Source organism: Mercenaria mercenaria, chromosome 4, assembly GCF_021730395.1.
Source record: "Mercenaria mercenaria strain notata chromosome 4, MADL_Memer_1, whole genome shotgun sequence".
NCBI classification, from domain to species: Eukaryota; Metazoa; Mollusca; class Bivalvia; order Venerida; family Veneridae; genus Mercenaria; species Mercenaria mercenaria.
In genome coordinates this window covers 89369394-89391151 of record NC_069364.1, presented here as the reverse complement: position 1 = coordinate 89391151, position 21758 = coordinate 89369394, and the positions used below count along the sequence as shown (strand labels likewise).

The window sequence follows — 21758 nt, the reverse complement described above, 5'->3', positions numbered from 1 at the left end:
AAAAACAATCAATAAACATCAAAATATGTGCATACAATTTGCAACAACAGTGCCAGACTGTCACAAAATACGCCCGTCATAATTCAAGAGTGCCGGGGTGATTTTGCTAGTTATCGAAGATGGCTGAGATTTCATGTCAACAAACATTATCATCAAGTTTAGTAAAGATCGGATGAAAAGTGTTTGACTTCGAGAGCGGACAAGGCTAAATTTGCAGATTTTAAGTAATTCAAGGGCCATAATCTAAGAGTGCCTGGTGCAATTTGGCCAGTTATTGAACTTGGTCGAGATATTATGCACACAATCATTATCTCCAAGTTTGGGGAAAATCGGAAGAAAACTGTTTAATTTAGAGAGCGGACATGGCTAAATTCGCAGTTTTTCAAGTAATTCAAGGGCCATAATCCCGGAGTGCCTGGGGCGATTTGGCTGGTAATCGAACTTGGCCGAGATATTATGCCAACAAACAATGTCAACAAGTTTGTTTAAGATCGGACGAAAACTGTTCGACTTAGAGAGCGGACATGCTTTTGAACGTTGACCGCAGGCGTTCACATAATTTACGCCTCGCTCTTTCAGAAACGAGCGTATAAGAATTAAATATAATTATGTCATATATAGATGAGGCGAACATAATTTCCTCTATCTGTGTGGTAATTGGATATGACATGAACTGACTTATCGTTAGTAAATTAGCTAGAAACGCAGTCCTGGTCTCTGTGACCGATGGGGTTAAGGCCACTAACTTCGAATCACTTGTCCCTCGCAGATTTTGCTTCGAACCTCACTCCTTCGAGCCTCACTCGGCACATTATATACTTCAATCGGAGAAGCTATCCAGCTGGCTTACGGAAGGTTGGTGCTAGCTGGCTTAAGGAAGGTTAATGGTTCTACCCCGGTGACCGCCTGTGAACAAATAATGCAGTTCCTCCACCATGAAAAGCTTGAAAGTTGCCATACAACCTATAATTGCGTCGGTGTGACGTTAACCCCAACAAAAAACAGAAGCGCAGTATCCAAACTCTTCTTTTAAACGTCCGTTGGACTTACAGACAAGATGACCAAACAACTGTTTGCAGAGTGCTTTATTGCTTAGATACACATGCATTTCACTTTAATATGATTGCTACTCGTTTCTTGTGCATCAAGAAAAAATAAAAATACCGAGCTACTGAATTATTCCATAATTACATAAAGCGGTTACATTAGGGACAACTACCATGTGAATAAATAAGAAGAATTAACATGTAGCATCAATAGAAATCATGGAAATACCTTTAACTTTCAAATTGCTTGTTTAGGGAACCGCTATTGGTTCATTAGTCTACACTGATACTTGAGTAAATTTTAAAGTTTATACATTTACAAATTCTTCTCTGATATTTAGTTTATACAGTATTTATTTCATTCAAGTAAACATAACATAAACATCATTGTAACAAATACAATTAGGATTAGGAAAAAAGTTACAAGTAAATTATCTGAATCCATTTCCTAATAAGCATTTTGTGTACATACAATTAGATTTTGTTATGACAGGTTGCAACAAGATACGTACTGTTGAATGATTAAAACAATGTAGAAAAGTAAACTTAAAGGAAAATAATAGAGGGAAAACTGAGTATTCCTTCAACCTAGTTTAGACGGATGAAAAGAAAACGACACAAAAAAATGAAGAAAATAATGTAAAAATATATACATGTACATAAGTAGTTGGGCACAAGTTCATTTTTCATTTTAAACAAAAGGGAAAGTTTATGTTTTCTACGTCTCTTAACTGAGGGCTCAATACTGGATTCGTTGTAAAGTTTATCTAAGTTACAATATTCTCTGATATTTAGCCTTCCAAACATGACTCGTTTGATCATCATTCCAAACTTAAGTAAAATATTTGTTTAAACAAGAATTCAAAGAGACCAAAATCCGCATGTTAGTTATCATATCAAAGTATACATTTAGCAATTAAAGCGGAAATCTAAACAGTATATAAACAGAAAATAAGAGATCCAAGGCTAGCATGTACGACAGGGAAGATAATTTAGCTGATCCTGATAAAACTGTGTCGGTATGAAACTGGATCCTTCGTTCCGTCGAAGGGTACACTGGGTTACGTTTTCTGAAATAGTCCAATACTGTTGTGACGTCCAGAGTGTCTGAAACATAATAATAATAATAATAATAATAATAATAAATAATAATAAAGACTTATCTAACAAAGAAAGACAACTAAACAGTTCAAACTTCAATGGAAAAAAAATCAAACATATTACAAGTGGGCCATAATGGCCTAAGATCGCTCACCTGAGTTTCAGAGGAACATAATACGCTCCAAATGTTAAAGGTTCCCGGAGCAGTGGAGGTTGATTACCTTAATTAGTGTGACAGATGACAAAGTCAACCTAAATTAGTGTGACAAATGACAAACAGTTAAATGGAAGTTTCTTTATTATAGTTACCTGTATACAACTGTTAATAAGACAAAGTTGTTTATAGGTACTTTTATATGTAAGCTCTACTGACCCTTAAAAAGGGACCGAGTTCTCTCATTTAAGCAACTTTGGAAGAAAACTTTACAATGATTGTAGAAACAAAGTCTGGTGAAGATCCAATAAGCAATAGATGAAAAGATGTCGTTTAAATGTACAGCTATATTAAACTATAGCGGCCCCTACAAGGGAGTGAGTCTACCCATTTGAACAAAATTGGGAGAGGACCTTCATAATGATGTCAGAGACCAAAGAACATGCCTCAAGCTGTTCAAGAGAAGAAGTCAGTAGTAAATTTATTTCTTCTTTAAGCTCTAGTGCCAAGCTCCCACAATGAAAACGATAGAAAGGGAAATTATAATGACGCTACATATAACATCTGATAAAGATACTTCAAACGGTTTATGTTAAGAATTTGTTTAAAGGTATATATAATTTTAATCCAAACGCCCCCATTTGAACAAACTTAAAAGAGGACCTTATAATAATGCTATAGACATAATTTTATGGAGGTCTATCCGTTAGTTCATGAGAACAACCCGTATAAAGGTTTTACCATTTTATTATCAGCGACCCCTCAAACGTGCCAAGCATCCTAGATTGAATGAATTTGGGAGAGGACCTTCTATATGCTGCTACAAACCAACTTTGATGACGATCCATTAAGCACTTCATGAAAAGAAGTCATTTAAAGGAGTTCCTGTTTTTATCTCTGGCGGCCCCTAAAAGCAGCCAGTCTAAACATTTAAACAAACTTGATAAAGAATCGTACCAGGATGCTACTGACTAAAATTGATGGTGGAGACGTCATCTGAGGAAAAGGGGACGAAAGGATGGACAGACGGTGAGCGATTACAATCATTCATCCCGAACACTTCATTCATAACATACGTATTACACACTAAAAAGCTGATGTTTTAATGGCAAAAACTTGTATCCATCGCCGCCACTGAGCAAAAAGGTTGATACGTATATGTTATAATTCTCGTAGTCTTTTAAAGGGGAGTAACTCGGTATGTCGCACTTCAAACATCTGACTTCCGCTGATATAACACGCTGTCCAGGTGGGTTTTGTAGATTATAAACAACATGGAGACCTGAAATAGTAAAACATGCACATGTAAAAGAAATACCAAATTTAAACGATGGATATCTATTGTTGTACACATTTTGATTATCTTGGAATGGCTCTTTGATTAACTTGATGTCAATATCTGGATCTAAGCACGCAACAACCTCTATAGCTTTAGTCATTAATGATTTGATACTCTATCAATGTTTTAAATGAAACAAAAGGCTGTACAGAAACTGTATATAGAAAATATGGCTTTTAAAAAAAAATGTGAAATAAAATTGAATTATATACTATCGGTATGTGACGATTCCTTAACATAAAAGGTACAGACCTCTGGAATAAATGTTATACAGACTCATTTCGGGACTTATGATTTAATTTAGTTCTATAAAATGCAGCCATTGGATGAAACCCAAACAGAATAATTTACCAGACATTCGAAGAAAACGTCCTTCGGATTCCTGACGATTTATTTCGTGCACGGAATGCTCAAGCTGTTCTCTAAAATTTTTACCGGAAACTGTGACCACGTCTATTTCATTTCTAAATGGCATGACGGAAAACACTTCGCCACCAGTAACCGTTCCTATATCCAAAGTGTTTTAACAGTTATTAATCTTAGAATTGCTAGCTGGAATAAGACAACTGTTCATTTAACAAACACAAGCATTAGGCTTATACGCTCGGTCAACTATATGCACAAGATTTGTATATCTACTACTTGCATTACTTCAAACTTATTGTTGAAGCAGGAGGCCACCATGGTCTCCAGATTTCAGAAGTTCACATGACAGTTGTATTCCTTCGTCTTTAAACGGTCTAGCATTTCAACCATAGTAGTGGCTGTAGGCCGGCCAAAAATAAAAACAAAATTGCAGTATGACAACTGTATGATGCAACTAAAATGCAAAAACATCAATTATCCTAAATTACAGGGGACTAGGACAGGATTGCAATGTATAACTTTTTTTAACATGATAGACATCAAAGGTATAACTCAAAGAAGAAATTCATCTGAAAAATAAACAAGAGGACCATGATGGTCCTGAATCGCTCACCTGTTCCCACATGACCCAGTTTTGAGTATGACGTCGTTTTTTCTATTATTTGACATAGTGACCTAGTTTTTGAGCTCATGTGACCCAGTTTTGAACTTGACCTAGATATTATCAAGATAAAAATTCTGACCAATTTTCATGAAGATCCATTGAAAAATATGGCCTCTAGAGAGGTCAAAAGGCTTTTCTATTATTTGACCTATTGACCTAGTTTTCGAAGGTACGTGACCCTGTTTTGAACTTAACCTAGATATCATCAAGGTGAACATTCTTACTAATTTTCATGAAGATCTCATGAAAAATATGGCCTTTAGAGAGGTCACAAGGTTTTTCTATTTTTATACCTACTGGCCTAGTTTTTGACCACACGTAACCCAGTTTCTAAAGTGACCTAGATATCATCAAGGTGAACATTCAGACCAATTTTCATGAAGATCCATTGAAAAATATGGCCTCTAGAGAGGTCAAAAGATTTTTCTAATTTTAGACCAACTGACCTAGTTTTTGATGCAGTTGACCCAGTTTCAAACTTGACCTAGATATCATCAAGATGAACATTCAGACCAACTTTCATACAGATCCCATGAAAAGTATGGCCTCTAGAGAGGTCACAAGTTTTTTTTTTATTATTTGACCTACTGACCTAGTTTTTTTAGATGGCACGTGACCCAGTTTCAAACTTGACCTAGATATCGTCAAGGTGAACATTCTGACCAATTTTCATGAAGATCCATTCAAGGGTATGGCCTCTAGAGAGGTCACAAGGTTTTTCTATTTTAAGACCTACTGACCTAGTTTTTGATCGCAATTGACCCAGTTTCAAACTTGACCTATATATCATCAAGATGAACATTCAGACCAAATTTCATACAGATCCCATGAAAAATATGGCCTCTAGAGAGGTCACAACGTTTTTTCATTATTTGACCTACTGACCTACTTTTTGAAGACACGTGACCCACTTTCGAACTTGACCTAGATATCATCAAGATGAACATTCTGACCAATTTTTATGGAGATTCATTCAAAAGTATGGCCTCTAGAGAGGTCACAAGGTTTTTCTATTTTTAGACCTACTGACCTAGTTTTTGACCGCACATGACCCTGTTTCGAATTTGAACTAGATATCATCAATTAGAACATTCAGACCAAATTTCATACAGATTCCATGAAAAATATGGCCTTTAGAGAGGTCACAAGGTTTTTCTATTATTTGACCTACTGACCTAGTTTGTGATGGCATATGACCCACTTTCAAACTTGACCTAGATATCATCAAGATGAACATTCAGACCAATTTTCATACAGATCCCATGAAAAATATGGCCTCTAGGGAGGTCACAAAGTTTTTCTATTATTTGACCTACTGACCTAGTTTTTGATGGTACGTAACCCACTTTCAAACTTGACCTAGATATCATCAAGATGAACATTCTGACCAATTTTCATGAAGATCTCATGAAATATATGGCCTCTAAAGAGGTCACAAGGTTTTTCTATTTTAGACCTACTGACCTAGTTTTTGATGGCACGTGACCCAATTTCGAACTTGACCTAGATATCACCAAGGTAAACATTCTGACCAATTTTCATAAAGATCCCATAAAAAATGTGTCCTCTAGAGTGGTCACAAGCAAAACGTTTACGCACGCACGGACGTACGCACGGACGACGGACGCTGCGCGATCACAAAAGCTCACCTTGTCACTTTGTGACAGGTGAGCTAAAAAAAACCCGGAAAATCCCTATATATTGCATTAAACACTCTAAATGTGCAGATTTTTCGACTGAATTTGCATTTTTGACGGCTATCTTGGCGGCTATCTTGAATACATTTTGCATTTCAAAATGTTCAATGATGATAAAGTTGCATCATCCAGTTTGTTGTAGAACCTTTATATGCAAACATATTTTGAGCATACGGTATTTTTTTGGTTAGGTAGCTAATTGGCATTTGGCATAGTGATTACTTTGCAATCAGAGAAGAACCATTGGAGAGATTATACAGTATATACAAAATATATATGTATGCAGATGCTCAAATACCAGGCTATATTTGTATAACATCAGTCATTTTCACCATTGATTTTATTTCCGATATAGTCAATGGCAGTGTGTTTTCGCAAAAACAAAAACTCGGTGATACGCCGTTATATTTATTAAAAGTCCTTTATGATGCAAAAGGTGTACGTATATAGCAAATATTCAAATGCGTGAACCAATTACAATATTTTTTTTTATTTTACGAACTTCGAGCCACGCGAAAATATCTGATTTTACAGCATTTGGGACCTATTGTAACTTTGAAAGAAATCTAAATGGCACATGTACTGCACATTAATACCTGTACCCCACTGCGAGGACGAGGGCATTGGAACTAGATTGGAGAAAATCACATGATAGTTACATACCTTTGTCAACAGATGATCTAATACCTCCACCATTCCATATGGCTACTGCGGCAGGGGCCCATTGATCTTCAGGGTGGGAGAAATTAATGTGTTAGTCAATTATCGCATCAGTTATAAGGTTGCCTAAATGAAAAGAAGTCAATATAGTGTCATTTTATAGTTACACAAATACTTAAGAGATATACTCTGAATGTATAGTACCCAAATATCGTTAACGTGGACAAAGGATTAGACCGCGGCATATATCGACCTCATCGCAAACATCTTTTTAGTGTAACCTGAACGGCATTCAACCACTGGGTGTCAGGAAATATTTTAACTATAAGCATGAAATGGTGACCCCTGTTGCATTTTTGTGTCTAAACGTTGGTGAGTAAAGCCACTTCTAAGCTGATGGCCCATGGTGTGGAGGAAGCACGTTTAAACTGATATTAGATATATAGGAAGAGTAGTAGAAAGAGAGTAATACAATGAAACTGCATCTCTAGTAGTATTCTCTACTGTGCAGGGCACGAATTTGACTTCAAAAGGAGCCGAAACCATACATTAACCCTTATAATGATGGACACGATAAAAAAAAATTGTTCGTGCGTTCGTTGTGGAGGGGCACAAGTTAAAAAGAATAACAATAACAGTGAACATTTTAGGCACTTTTCTCTTTTTAAGATCGTAATTAGTATATGAAACGTTACCCTTTTTTATAAAGTCCTTGAAATGAATACATTCCAATGTTAATAGCTAGCCATCCGGCCCTTTGGTAGATAAGTTAAGGTAGAACATGATTTAAAGTATTTCCAAGGTCATAATTATGTCTGAATGGGTGCCATTACTATAACGCAAATGGGCGACTCTGTGAAGAAGTCAGTAAATTAAGTTAGAGGATAATGCAATATACAGAGGACGCTGTAATTCTAGAAGCTTGCCTGATTCTTTGTCATGTGAAGTGCAGCCAGACAGTAGAATCTCATCCGAATGTTACTAACTTTCACACGGGTATGAAACGTTGCCTGCGGCACAAAATGTGCCGCGCTGAAATGAAGGCATCGCGCTTCCGACGGCGCAGGCATTGCGCAGGATGTTTACAAAAATAACGAGCACGGTGAGTAAAATTGAATGTTTTTGGTTATTGTCTTGTTACAGTAAACATATTTTAGAAATCGGGGAATGCAGCGGGATGAATGACTGATGTTATACAAATATAGCCTGGTATTAGAGCATCTGCATACATATATATTTTGTATATACTGTATAATCTCTTTGTCTTGCCGACAAATCCATGCCCAGTTTGTGAAGAAATGTGTAATATTGTTATTTTGCGCGTGTTTTTTTATCGGATACAGTAACGTGAAAATTACAAAAGCAGTGAATATTCCGAGTCATTTCACATCCTGCAGAAAAAGGAATGATGCATTTCTGTAGTATATTATAAAAAGACATGATATCTGATCGATTGAGATAAAATACATGTCAAGGAAAAGGCATATCCCCTCGTTCTGCCGACTTTTCAGTCCAGTGCCGCAGGCATCTCGATGGTGCCGCAGGCATCGTTAGGGGTGCAGTCATCTTGAATACTATTGTAGTCAGTAGTACGTGTAATTTCGACCACCTAACATGTATTAAAGTACAAAAAAATCAATAACAATGTTGTTCCTCCAGTTATTGTGTAAGACAAATCTTCTGAATCCGAACTTTATAATATTAATAGCTATTTTAAGAAGTTTGCAGTATTCTTTCTCGCTGTTTTGGGGAATGGGGCCAGGTCGATTCCAGTTGGGAAAATCACGTCATTTTATATCGAACTTGGATTATTTCCGCCTAAAATAACAATATTCAATTACCAAACATTGCCATTAGTAACAATCATTGATGCTTACTTCAAACCAAGGTACGAAAACCAGCATTAGAGCACAAAAACTGTCATAACTTTGTCATTTTTCAGCCAGTTTTGATGTTTTTGTTTCAACATCAAGTATTGTTGTTTTTATTTTCTTTACAGTTTTGGCGAACTATTTTGATTAGCGATGAGCTGAGTTCCCCCACCCCAACCCTAACAAAAAAGAAAGAAAGAAGAAAAAAAGAAATGGCGAAAAAATCAGTTTTGGTTTTCCGAAGAAAAGGAACTAAACAAGACAAAATAAAAACAACGTAAAACACGAAACTTCCCTTACAACGATACTATTCAGAAATTTTATGTGGAAAAGAAGCAAATTATTAAGTTAACGATTGTTAAGTATCTTGTTAATTTTATATTTTCAGATGAATGTGCATTCAGTGTATATTAAAAGGGAAATGAAAATCATTCAGAACTCCTTATCGTCAGACGTAAACTTTATGTGTACAATCAGTGCACAGACCTAAATCACATTTGAACGACAAAGAGTGAGTAAAGTACGTTAATATTTTAGTAGAATTTCAGAACAAGTTAAGACCCATTTTGGACACATTTTTCGAAAGATCTCAACTTCATTGGTTCTTTTCCACACAAAACTTGGGAACAGTAATTTTAAATATTCTTCGTTCGTATTTAGATAATTCTTTAGGACAATTCTTGACCTAACTGAATTTGGTGCTGATGTACTGCTACAGAAAAAATGGCTCGAGATGAGCCAAAGAAGTTTCACGTTTTTACGATTTTTTGTTTGTTTTTGCGTTCCTTTTTTTTTTTTTTTTTTTTTTTTTTTTTTTGGAACGCTGGAACGCAATAACAGCGATTCTCACCTCTTTTTTTTGGTGTGGGGGGGGGGGGGGGGGGGGGGCAGAGAGAGAGGGATTCAGCTCACCGCTTATAAAAAGTACGCCCGAACTGTAAAGAAAAAACACTCGATGCTGAAACAAAAACAACAAAATTGGTTGAAAAATGACAAATGTTATGACAGTTTTTGTGCTCCAATGCTGGTTTTCATACCTTGCTTTGAACTAAGTATCAATAATGGTTACAAATGGAAATGTTTGGTAACTGAATATTGTTATTTTAGGAGAAATAATCCCAGTTCGATATAAAATGACGTGATTTTCTCAACTGGAAGGGATCTGGCCCCATCCCCCAAAACAGCGAGGAAAAATATTGCAAACTTCTTAAAATAGCTATTAATATTACAAAGTTCGGGTTCAGAAAAATTTGTCTTACACAATTACTGGAGGAACAACATTGTTATTGATTTTAATACATGTTAGGTGGTCGAAATTACACGTACTACTGACTACAATAGTATTCAAGATGACTGCGCCCCTCGCGATGCCTGCGGCATCATCGAGATGCCTGCGGCACTGGACTGAAAAGTCGGCAGAACGAGGGGATATGCCTTTTCCTTGACATGTATTTTATCTCAATCGATCAGATATCATGTCTTTTTATGATATACTACAGAAATGCATCATTCCTTTTTCTGCAGGATGTGAAATGACTCGGAATATTCACTGCTTTGGTAATTTTCACGTTACTGTATCTGATGAAAAACACGCGCAAAATAACAATATTACATATTTCTTCACAAACTGGGCATGGATTTGTCGGCAAGACATAACTAAATCCCGCTGCATTCCCCGATTTCTAAGAAGTGTTTACTGTAACAAGACAATAACCAAAAACATTCAATTTTACTCACCGTGCTCGTTATTTTTGTAAACATCCTGCGCAATGCCTGCGCCGTCGGAAGCGCGATGCCTTCATTTTAGTGCGGCACATTTTGTGCCGCAGGCAACGTTTCATACCCGTGTTTCAGCTGGAGCAGCAAGACCTGGAACTCTCAACCCCGATTTCGTACGCAGGAAGTATATCCCTTGATCATTGTGTCCGCTCTACCCACCCAAGTCATTTTGCTTGTAGAAATATGGTTCATCCAATCGGCGTTATACACTTGCTCATAGAAATATGGTTCAAACGATCGATGTTATACTGTTGTCGACAGAAATATGGTTCACATAATTAGTGTTGTGTTGTTGTCGATAGAGTTTAGGTTAACCCAGTCAGTGTTATAAAATTGTTCTTAGAATTATTGTTCATCCAATCAGATGTCGACAGAATTACGGTTCACAGTGTTGCCGGCAGAATTATGCTTCACACAATCAGGTTACACAGTTGCTGACTGAAGTATGCTTCACACAGTCAGTGTTTTACTGTTGCCGGCTGAATTATGGTTTACATAGTGTTTCACTGTTGCTGACTGAATTATGCTTCACACAATCAGTGTTACACTGTTGCCAGCAGAATTATGCTTCACACAATTAGTGTTACACTGTTGCTGACTGCATTATGCCTCACACAATCAGTGTTACGCTGTTGCCAGCTGAGTTATGATTCACACAATCAGTGTTACACTGTTGCTGGCTGAATTATGCTTCACACAATCATTGTTACACTGTTGCCAGCTGAATTATGCTTCATGCAATCAGTGTTACACGGTTGCCGGTAGAATTATGCTTCACACAATCAGTGTTACACTGTTGCCAGTTGAATTATGCTTCATACAATCGGTGTTACACTGTTGCCAGCTGAATTATATTTCACACAATCAGTTACACGGTTTGCCGGTAGAATTATGCTTCACACAATCAGTGTTACACTGTTGCCAGGAGAATCATGCTTCACACAATCAGTGTTACACTGTTGCCAGCAGAATTATGCTTCACACAATCAGTGTTACACTGTTGCTGACTGAATTATGCTTCACACAATCAGTGTTACACTGTTGCTGATTGAATTATGCTTCACACAATCAGTGTTACACTGTTGCCAGCTGAATTATGCTTCATGCAATCAGTGTTACACGGTTACCGGTAGAATTATGCTTCACATAATCAGTGTTACACGGTTGCCGGTAGAATTATGCTTCACACAATCAGTATTACACTGTTGCCAGCAGAATTATGCTTCACACAATCAGTGTTACACTGTTGCTGACTGAATCATGCTTCACACAATCAGTGTTACGCTGTTGCCAGCTGAGTTAAGCTTCATACAATCAGTGTTACACGGTTGCCGGTAGAATTATGCTGCTTACACTATTGCTGGCTGAATTATGATTCATACAATACATGTCATTACTGTTGCCAACTGAAATATGGTTCACACAACCAGCATTATACTATTGCCAAAAGAATTATGGTCTACATAATCAGTGTTACAATGTTGCCAGTTTAATTATGGTTTATACAATCAGTGTTACAATGTTGCCGTCTGAGGTATGGTTGACAAAATCAGGGTTACACTGTAGCCAACACTTACGGTTCTTTCAGTCAATTTGACACTTTCGCCGACAAAATTTTGATGTTCTTCGCTGATTATGCTGTAGTGCAACCGCCACCACATTCTTAAGTTATTTATATTCTTAAAATTATGTTAACTGTGTGATATTCAAACAAAACTGACTACATACCACTATACAAGAAGGTATCTGAATGTCCTCCTATTACAAGATCTACCCCATCAATAGCTGCCACTTGTTTATCCATGTTGAACCCTGCATGTCCTAAAGCTATAATCTTGTTGATTCCTTCGTTTTGTAGCTTCACTACTTCACTTCGAATAGACGTAATTATGTCATTAAATTGCACTGTTAATCCTAAAAGAAGCAAGCATATCCGATGTGTTAGAATTCGCCGATTGATGGAATGGCATAGAACTCAAAAATAGTCAATTCTTTTACTTAAAGCGGATTCGTTCACTTTTTAAAGCGGCATGCCTCCAGATCGCTCGACAACCAAAAAAATAGCTTTTTTTAGATATCTTGAAATAAATGCTATATTACTTAAGAAGGCTTTAAAACTTAATTACTGACAAACTTTATGTTACGGAAACACATGAGAATTTGCTGTTTTTACTACTTTTTACGATGAAAATTGAAAAGCGTTTGTCACGCTTTTACTCCAGGTAAACTGTCTCGATTATAAATATCTATATTTTGGAGTCATAATTCACTACTTCAGCTATAGCGGTATTGGTTACGACGACGGGAAAATGTCTTTATTGCCGCGGCGGTCCGGGGTTCGATTCCCGACGCGGTAATTTTTTTTCTTGATTTGGAGTTTTTAAAATAATTTAGAAACAAAAATTCATATTCTAATGTTCATAATATGACCAAAACTTCAATTTGAAAGAAAGATTATTTTTTAGCCAAATCTGGAGGCATGCTGCTTTAATAGGTTTTTTTCTGCTCTCAAAATCGATACAATGTGGGTGCTGTGAAAGTAACCTGTAGTATAAACTTTGATTTTTGCAAGATATCCTAATAAATTAGACAAATATTGTGCAGAAATGAGTTTGCTTTTGCAAAAACGGAGAAAATCAACGTAATAATCACTTATTTTCACTCACATGATTTTTCAGTGCAATATATTTATCCTATGCCGAACTTGTTACGGACATTTAGAAATATTTTAACCAGCTGTTGGCGAGTAGCTTGAAAGGGCAATTACTGAGTAAATTCGCTGAAAATTAACATAATAACGAAGCTTGCTTACGAACATAATATTAATTTGGTTTTAACAGTAGCAAGGAAACAACCTTGAACGACTGTAAAAGATGACACTAAATATCATTTAAGATGAACACATACTACAAAGATATATAGTTTCAGGTGGACAAACTAACATTTCTTATCCTTTATCAAAGGATAATAACTCGGGTATATTAGGGATAATTATGTATTTTTACGGATGATAATATGATCTGTCGCTTTACACACTGAACTTTATTAGATAGTTGGGTCAGTATGTGAGAAGTTGATAATAAAAGCATTTTTTTTAATAAATGACCGTTTAAATGATAGATCACTTAGTACTTTTGTATAAAAATGGGGCTTATTATAAAACTGGAAAATGCTTTTGTAAAAAAGCGCATGTCTCCCCCAATGCAAAGTCCTATAGGCAAGAAGTCAATAGGGGTCAGGAGCGAAAGTCAAAGAGACACTGATGGTTGGCTGCAATAGGGATCATCTACTTGGCATGTCCAGTCATCTCGCTAAACTTCAACACTCGTGGCCTAGTGGTTCTCAAGTCACTGTTCAGGCTCCTGTGACCCTGACCTTTGATCAAGTGACCTCAAAATAAATAGGGGTTACGTATTCTGCATGTCCAATCATCCTATTAAGTTTCAATATTTTAGGTCAAGTGGTTCTCAAGTTATTTCCAAAAAATGATTTTACATGAACAGGCCACTGTGACCTTGACCTTTAATAGACTGACCCCAAAATCAATAGGGGTCATCTACTCTGCATGTTCAATCATCCTATGAAGTTTCAACATTCTGGGTCAAGTGGTTCTCAAGTTATTGATCGGAACTGGTTATCAATGTTCAGGCCCCTGTGACCTTGACCTTTAACAGAGTGACCCCAAAAACAATAAGGGTCATTTACTCTGCATGAACAATCATCCTATGAAGTTTCAACATTCTGGGTCGAGAGGTTCTCAAGTTATTGATTGGAAATGGTTTTCTATGTTCAGGCCCCTGTGACCTTGACCTTTAACAGAGTGACCCTAAAATCGTTAGGGTTCATCTACTCTGCATGACCAATCATCCTACGAAGTTTCATCATTCTGGGTCAAGTGGTTCTCAAGTTACTGACCGGAAATGGTTTTCAATGTGCGGGCCCCTGTGACCTTGACCTTTCAAAGAGTGACCCTCAAAATCGTTAGGGGTCATCTACTCTTTATGACCAATCATCCTATTAAGTTTCAACATTCTGGGTCAAGTGGTTCTCAAGTTACTGACCGGAAATGGTTTTCAATGTTCAGGCCCCTGTGACCTTGACCTTTAAAGGAGTGACCCCAAAATCGATAGGGGTCATCTACTTTGCATGTACAATCATCCTATGAAGTTTCAACATTCTGGGTCAAGTGGTTCTCTAGTTATTGATCAGAAATGGTTTTCAATGTTCAGGCCCCTGTGACCTTGACCTTTGACGGAGTGATCCCATATTCAATAAGGGTCATCTACTCTTTATGATCAATCATCCTATCAAGTTTCAACATTCTGGGTCAGTTGGTTCTCTAGTTATTGACTGGAAATGGTTTTCAATGTTCAGGCCCCTGTGACCTTGACCTTTGACGGAGTAACCCCAAAATCAATAGGGGTCATCTACTCTTCATGATCAATCATCCTATGAAGTTTCAACATTCTGGGTCAAGTGGTTCTCTAGTTATTGATCGGAAATGGTTTTCAATGTTCAGGCCCCTGTGACCTTGACCTTTGACGGAGTGGCCCCAAAATCAATAGGGGTCATCTACTCTTCATGACCAATCATCCTATGAAGTTTCAACATTCTGGGTCAAGTGGTTCTCTAGTTATTGATCGGAAATGGTTTTCAATGTTCAGGCCCCTGTGACCTTGACCTTTGATGGAGTGACCCCAAAAACAATAGGGGTCGTCTACTCTAGCAGCCCTACAACCCTATGAAGTTTGAAGGTTCTAGGTCAAATAGTTCTCCAGTAATTGCTCGGAAATGAAGTGTGACGTACGGACGGACGGACGGACGGACGGACAGGGCAAAAACAATATGCCACCTGGGGGAGACATAATTAAACGATCATACTGTGAAAAAAACTATATATACCTGGGGATGATATTTGTACAGTTTCTGGTGTTGTATATCCTACAATACCAATCTTCTCTCCACCAACAGTCGCTGTCCATGACTTTGAAAATTTGTTGAGTAAGACAGGTCGGTGTTAGCGCTTAAAACTGGGAACTCAACCTGGTCGAGGAATGTTGCCAAGCCTTTGACGCCGAGATCAAACTCATGATTTCCAAGGCACTACAATAAATGCATGTATATTTTACGTTGGTGTAGCGTACATTTACTTATAATATAATGTGCTTTGGCGAGTTCATGGTCTCTTCGACAGAAATATGTGGGTAGATGGGTTGAAACACTGGCGCCATACTATGTAAGTCATCTTGAAGAGATTGACATATATTCCTAGTTTTATGAAATTTAAAGTAGTTAAGAAGATAAGCCAGCTGATATTTGACCTCTAAATGTGCCCTTGACCTTGGACTTAATGACCAGGGTTATGCACTCTGAATGTTAGGCCTAATAACTAATGCTTATTTTACAAAATTCATTTTAGGAGTGGATACAAATTTAAGCTATTCAACATTTAACCTCCGAACGTGACCTTGAACTTGGACTTATTGACCTGATTTTTGTGCTCTGCACATCCTTTTGTTGAAGTTAATAAAGGATGCTAGTTTTATTAAAATCTTCCCATTGGTTTGAAAATATGAGGCCGAAACATATCTTAAACACTCGACATTTCACCTCAAAGTGTTACCATTGCCTTGGGCCTAGGAACTTGAGTTTTGCGGTCTGCATGTTGTCTTGGTGTGGTTAACAACTAATGTTAGTTTCTGGAAACTTCTCCAAGTGGTGTAGACAATATGTAACGTTCGCGAAAAAAATTTTTGACATTTTTTGTCAGGATGACCTTGACTTTAGACGTAGTGATCTGGTTTGTGCGCTCTGCATGCCGAAAACTGGATGGCTAAATGGCATCAGGGAATTTTACATCTGGCGGTACACTATCCAACATACTGGATGGTTTACCGTCATTAGAGAATTTTGCATCTCGAGCGGCTCGCACTAACACCACTTGATGACATTCTGCCATCTGAGAATATAACATATATTTTACATCTGGCGGGAAGCGAACCACCGCTGGAATACTATCTGACATCAAAATAATTTACAGCTTGTGGAGATCGAACCAACATTGGTAAAGGGCGACGAAAACGGCTAGTGGTGCGACAACTTATTCAAACAGGATTTGAAAGTTACACTAAAATTTCAGTTGAATGCAAGTTCAAAACGTTGACCTAAATTATCGATCTATTAACGCTACGCTAACGTTAAGTTCAGTCATGCGATCGCAATTTTGAATCTCTTTCAGTTATGTAAATAGATCTACTTTTTGAATTTCTTTCCCTCTCCAGTTCTTATACCTATCAAGTTAAATCTTAATATCTTTATTTAACCTTATCGACTCAAAATACATGTATATGCGTTTGAAATGTCCTTTAAATGTGGGAATTTGCGGTGATATGCGTAGTCAGAATAAAATGGGAACATTTAAAACAGGAAGCTTGTATAGAGAGGTCAAAGCACACATCTATAAAGTGAAGGCATATAGCTGGAATCCGGACATTCAGGCAGAAAGCTGATCCCGGTATCTAACTATTAAAGCCAGCTTCAGAGCGGATAAAACAAGAGGGCCAAGATGGCCCTAGGTCGCTCACCTAAGAAACACACCATAACAGTGTAAACATGTTTGACCTAGTGATTTCATGGAAAAAAATATTCTGACCAATTATCATTAAAACTGGAGCAAAAATCTTAAGTATAAACAAGTTGTTTTTTTATTTGACCTAGTGACCTAGTTTTTGATCCCAGATGACTCATATTCGAACCTGACCTAGATTTCATCAAGGCTATCATTCTGACCAGATTTAATGAAGATCAATTGAAAAATACAGCCTCTATCGCATACACAAGGTGTTTCTTTGATTTGACCTAGTGACCTAGTTTTTGAGCCCAGACTACCCATATTCGCAACTGACCTAGATTTCATCAAGGAAACCATTCTGACCAAATTTGATGAAAAGCCAGTGTAAAATGCAGCCCCTATAGCATACACAAGGTCGTTCCTTTATTTGACCTAGTGACCTAGTTTTTGAACCCAGATGACCCATATTCAAATTCTATCTAGATTTCATCAAGGCAATCATTCTGACTAAATTTCAGGAAGATCAACTGAAAAATACAGCCTCTATCGCATACACAAGGTTTTCCTTTGATTTGACCTAGTGACCTACTTTTTGGCCCCAGATGACCCATATTTGCACTTGACTTATATTTCATCAAGGCTATCATTCTGACCAAATTTTATGAAGATCAATTGAAAAATACAGCCTCTATCGCATACACAAGGTGTTTCTTTGATTTGACCTAGTGACCTACTTTTTGATCCCAGATGACCCATTTTCAAATTCGGCCTAAATTTCATTTAGGTTATCAATCTGACTTAATTTCAGGAAGATCAATTGAAAAATACAGCCTCTATCGCATACACAAGGTTTTCCTTTGATTTGACCTCAGATGACGCATTTTCGAACTGGGCCTAGATTTCATCAAGGCTATCATTCTGACCAAAATTCATGAAGATTAAAGCTATAAAGCCTGATATTAAGTTAACTGAGTGCGTGTTAAACTTAGGAAGCTATAAAGCCACGTTTTCCATAATTGTTTAAATTGTTTTTTTTTTCTTTTTTTTTTTGTTAGATTTAACGTCGCACCGACACATGATAGGTCATATGGCGACTTTCCAGCTTTAATGGTGGAGGAAGACCCAAGGTGCCCCTCCGTGCATTATTTCATCACGGGCGGGCACCTGGGTAGAACCACCGACTTTCCGTAAGCCAGCTGGATGGCTTCCTCACATGAAGAATTCAACGCTCCGAGTGAGGCTCGAACCCTCATCGATGAGGGGCAAGTGATTTGAAGTCAGCAACCTTAACCACTTGGCCACGGAGGCCCCTCTTGTTCAAAATGTGGCTGTCACATTTTTGTTATAAAGATAAAAATATATTAATTTCTTGCTAATTCCTTTTTAATTATCGTTTTCTCCAATATTTGACAAAAGTCCAAATGTTGATAAACATAGAATAATGCATGGATACATGATTCGTTTTGATTATCTTTCTTTGTGGCAATTCATTTAAATAAACTGATGTTTTAATACAAAATCCGGAACGTTTTATTACTGCACAACCGATAGTTATAGCGCTGTTCCGGGTGTTGAGAGCATCAATGCTTTACCAGTATGTTATCACGAACAAATCTTATATACATATTGTAGAGACAGACCCTAAAATTTTCAATGATAGTAATACATTAAATAAAGTCTAGAAATTGGTTTCCAAGTCCTTGAAATAACCAAAAATGATTTCAAAATTGTGAAGTTTATGATAGTTTTAGTTAATATCAATAACAGAAGTTTTAATTTTTAATTTAAAGTTGTGATCCACAAAGAATGACAACTCTTGCCTTGGGCTAGTACTTATAAGCAGAGATATCTATTAGTGTACTTCCCTTGCAATTACACATTTGAGTGGGAAATGAAAACTGTTTTAGACACAATATCATACTTTTTTGCACAACAAAAACATATAGAATTTATTCATTTGTGTTTGATTTACCCCTCAAAACATGGTTCCTATGATTCTGTCAACTTACATATGGTAAAAGATTAACTTTTAACAAGACAATAATAAAATGAAGTACCAGTAAGTAATTAATAGTGCAGATAATACAGTTTTGCTTGTATCAAAATGTCACACTGCAAGCACTTTTGTAATACAGAACACCTGGTAGGATTAGTAAAGGTGCAATTATATTGATCTCTATTTCCTATGCCTACATACTGAAAGATCTAAAGGGATGAACTGGTAAAATAAATCAAAGCTATTGGGTAAGAAATAGGGTAACATTCGTTTAAACCGTCATCAAAAGGATTGGTACACTCCAGTCGAATCCCTGTGAGCTGAATGTTAAACTGGTGATATTTACATCCATTTAAAATTTCGTATTAGCTGCAATTATTTTAATGTAAAGACCGTGCACCCTTAGTAATAACGTGTCGCTGTTTTTGACGATACCCACTTGTGATCAAGAACGTTCATTAGATGACGTCGCAATAATTCCGTCTGGTGAACAATCCATAAAAAATGAGTACAAACGTAAGAATTTTGAATTTTGCAAGATATTCTTATACACAACCAAAAATATTATGCAGAAAGTAGTAAACCGTTGCAACGCTTTTTAATGATGAAAAAAAAACATTCTTTTTTTAACACTTTTTTATTTCCATCCACTTTAAAATCGTTCAGTGTTATACAAACATACAAAGTATGCCAAATTTGGTAGAAATGAAAATAATGAAAAAGTTTCCCTAAACTGTGCGCGAGTAGCTTTTAGATAAGATCTCAAGTTAAATATCTCTAATACACGTCGTGAAAAAGCGTTTACAATTAATATCAAGGTATGGAGCTGTTGTGGAGGATGTACTTGACAAAATAATCATGTTAATTACACCAACATCGTGAACACCAAACATATTTTCATTTCTTACCTAAAATCAGCAACCACATCTCTAATGATGATATTGACGACAAAGATGTTGTGATAATGATTTAGTAAAAATGTAAATCTCTGCAATTATCATATTAAACTTATATTCTACTATTTAAAATTTAATTAATTTACCATCGCATCATATCCAAGTTGATTCATAAAGAAAGCTGATGCATTCCCTTGATAAACAGTGAACCACGTTGTTCCCATAAACTGGTCTCCCGCATCCAACAGTAACACGTTGTCATGACTACCGCGAATTTCCTGAATTTTCGTATATCTTCTAGCCACACCCCCAAAGCATTTCCCCTCCCTAGCATCATCTTCGGAGCACTGTGACCCATATTTGTTAAACTGTTCAAATCTCGCGTGCACGTCGTTCGTATGTAATATTGTTATTTCATATCCTCGTATCAGGATAAATGTAGAAAACCACACGTAATATAAAATCTTCATTACTGCATACATGATAGTACGAAAATGAACAGTCTTAAATAGGTAAGTCGCTGTGTATTGAACCGCGACTACATTTAAAGATGTATACTATTCCTATGTATAGGGTGATCTATGAATTTACATATGTATAATACAAAATCATTCAATTTATCTAGCAAATACTTAGAACTGTTTTTTTTTTCGATATGGAACATCCTGCCCGTGTGGACAATAAATTCATTTTCAGCTTCAGAATATATCCGTTTTCCATCACGTGGTTCACAGTAAGAAATTTTTTAAAGGATTTTTTATGTTTAGCTCTCTGAAAGCGGCCATGGTGAATAATTTGAAAATGATGGATAACAGGTCCATGCCAAGATTATACTGACCAAGTTTGGTGTAATTCTGACCAGTAGTTTCAGATATGTTTAAGTAACCAAGACAAGACTGTCGAAGGCAGCAATACTCAACTATTCAACAGCCTTGTCAATTGAATTTATTTATTTTATTTGGGTTTTACGGCACACCAACACAGTATAGGTTATATGGCGCCAAACAGGACTACAAATTTTGGTTTCACATCTCATTTACATCGGAATAAATACATGAGGTATGGAATCAAAATTTGCATACCTACTGGAATCACAGAGTTACAGCAAAACCAAGTGTTAAGACCCTATTAGTCGCCTCTTACGATCATGCAAGGGTAAGGCAGTGGTTCCAATTCTTTTCATACACAGATCGTCCCAGAACCACATGGGGCTTGTCAACTGAATTAATATGAAAGTCGAAAAGGGGGCATGATTTTATTTAATAGCTCATGACAATGGACAAGTGTGTGAAGTTTCAATCCATTCCCATTAGCGGGTACTGAGATACCAGCTTACGGAAGATGGATGGCAGACTATCTACCTACACTAACAGCTAACTCTGAACAAATTTCAAGTGAGCTAAAAAGTGCTTAGATTTGCTGGAAAATGAATAGCCATGAGTATTCCGCAATGTTCGTAGCACGTCTTGAACTGTATGCCTTTCTTGATGATAACTCAACTGATAATGATTAAAAAGTCAATTCGTTTCGTTATATTTTATAGCTTTTTTAGGGGTGGGGGTTTGGGGTATCATTATTCAGTTTTCTCTTTTTAGTAACTATGATCTTGATCTTTACC

The 21758-nt window shown here is 36.8% G+C and overlaps 1 protein-coding gene across 1 annotated transcript; it reads right to left on the bottom strand.

Moving 5' to 3' along the window:
• Window positions 1-1055: 1055 nt before the first annotated feature.
• Window positions 1056-21512, bottom strand: LOC123553073 (5'-nucleotidase-like). Its single transcript, XM_053542322.1, is given in 7 exon segments — window positions 1056-2153; window positions 3389-3583; window positions 3992-4147; window positions 12406-12591; window positions 15580-15681; window positions 15684-15780; window positions 20287-21512. Coding segments are annotated over 7 exon segments (1263 nt in total). The 5' UTR covers window positions 20623-21512; the 3' UTR covers window positions 1056-1962.
• Window positions 21513-21758: the final 246 nt, after the last annotated feature.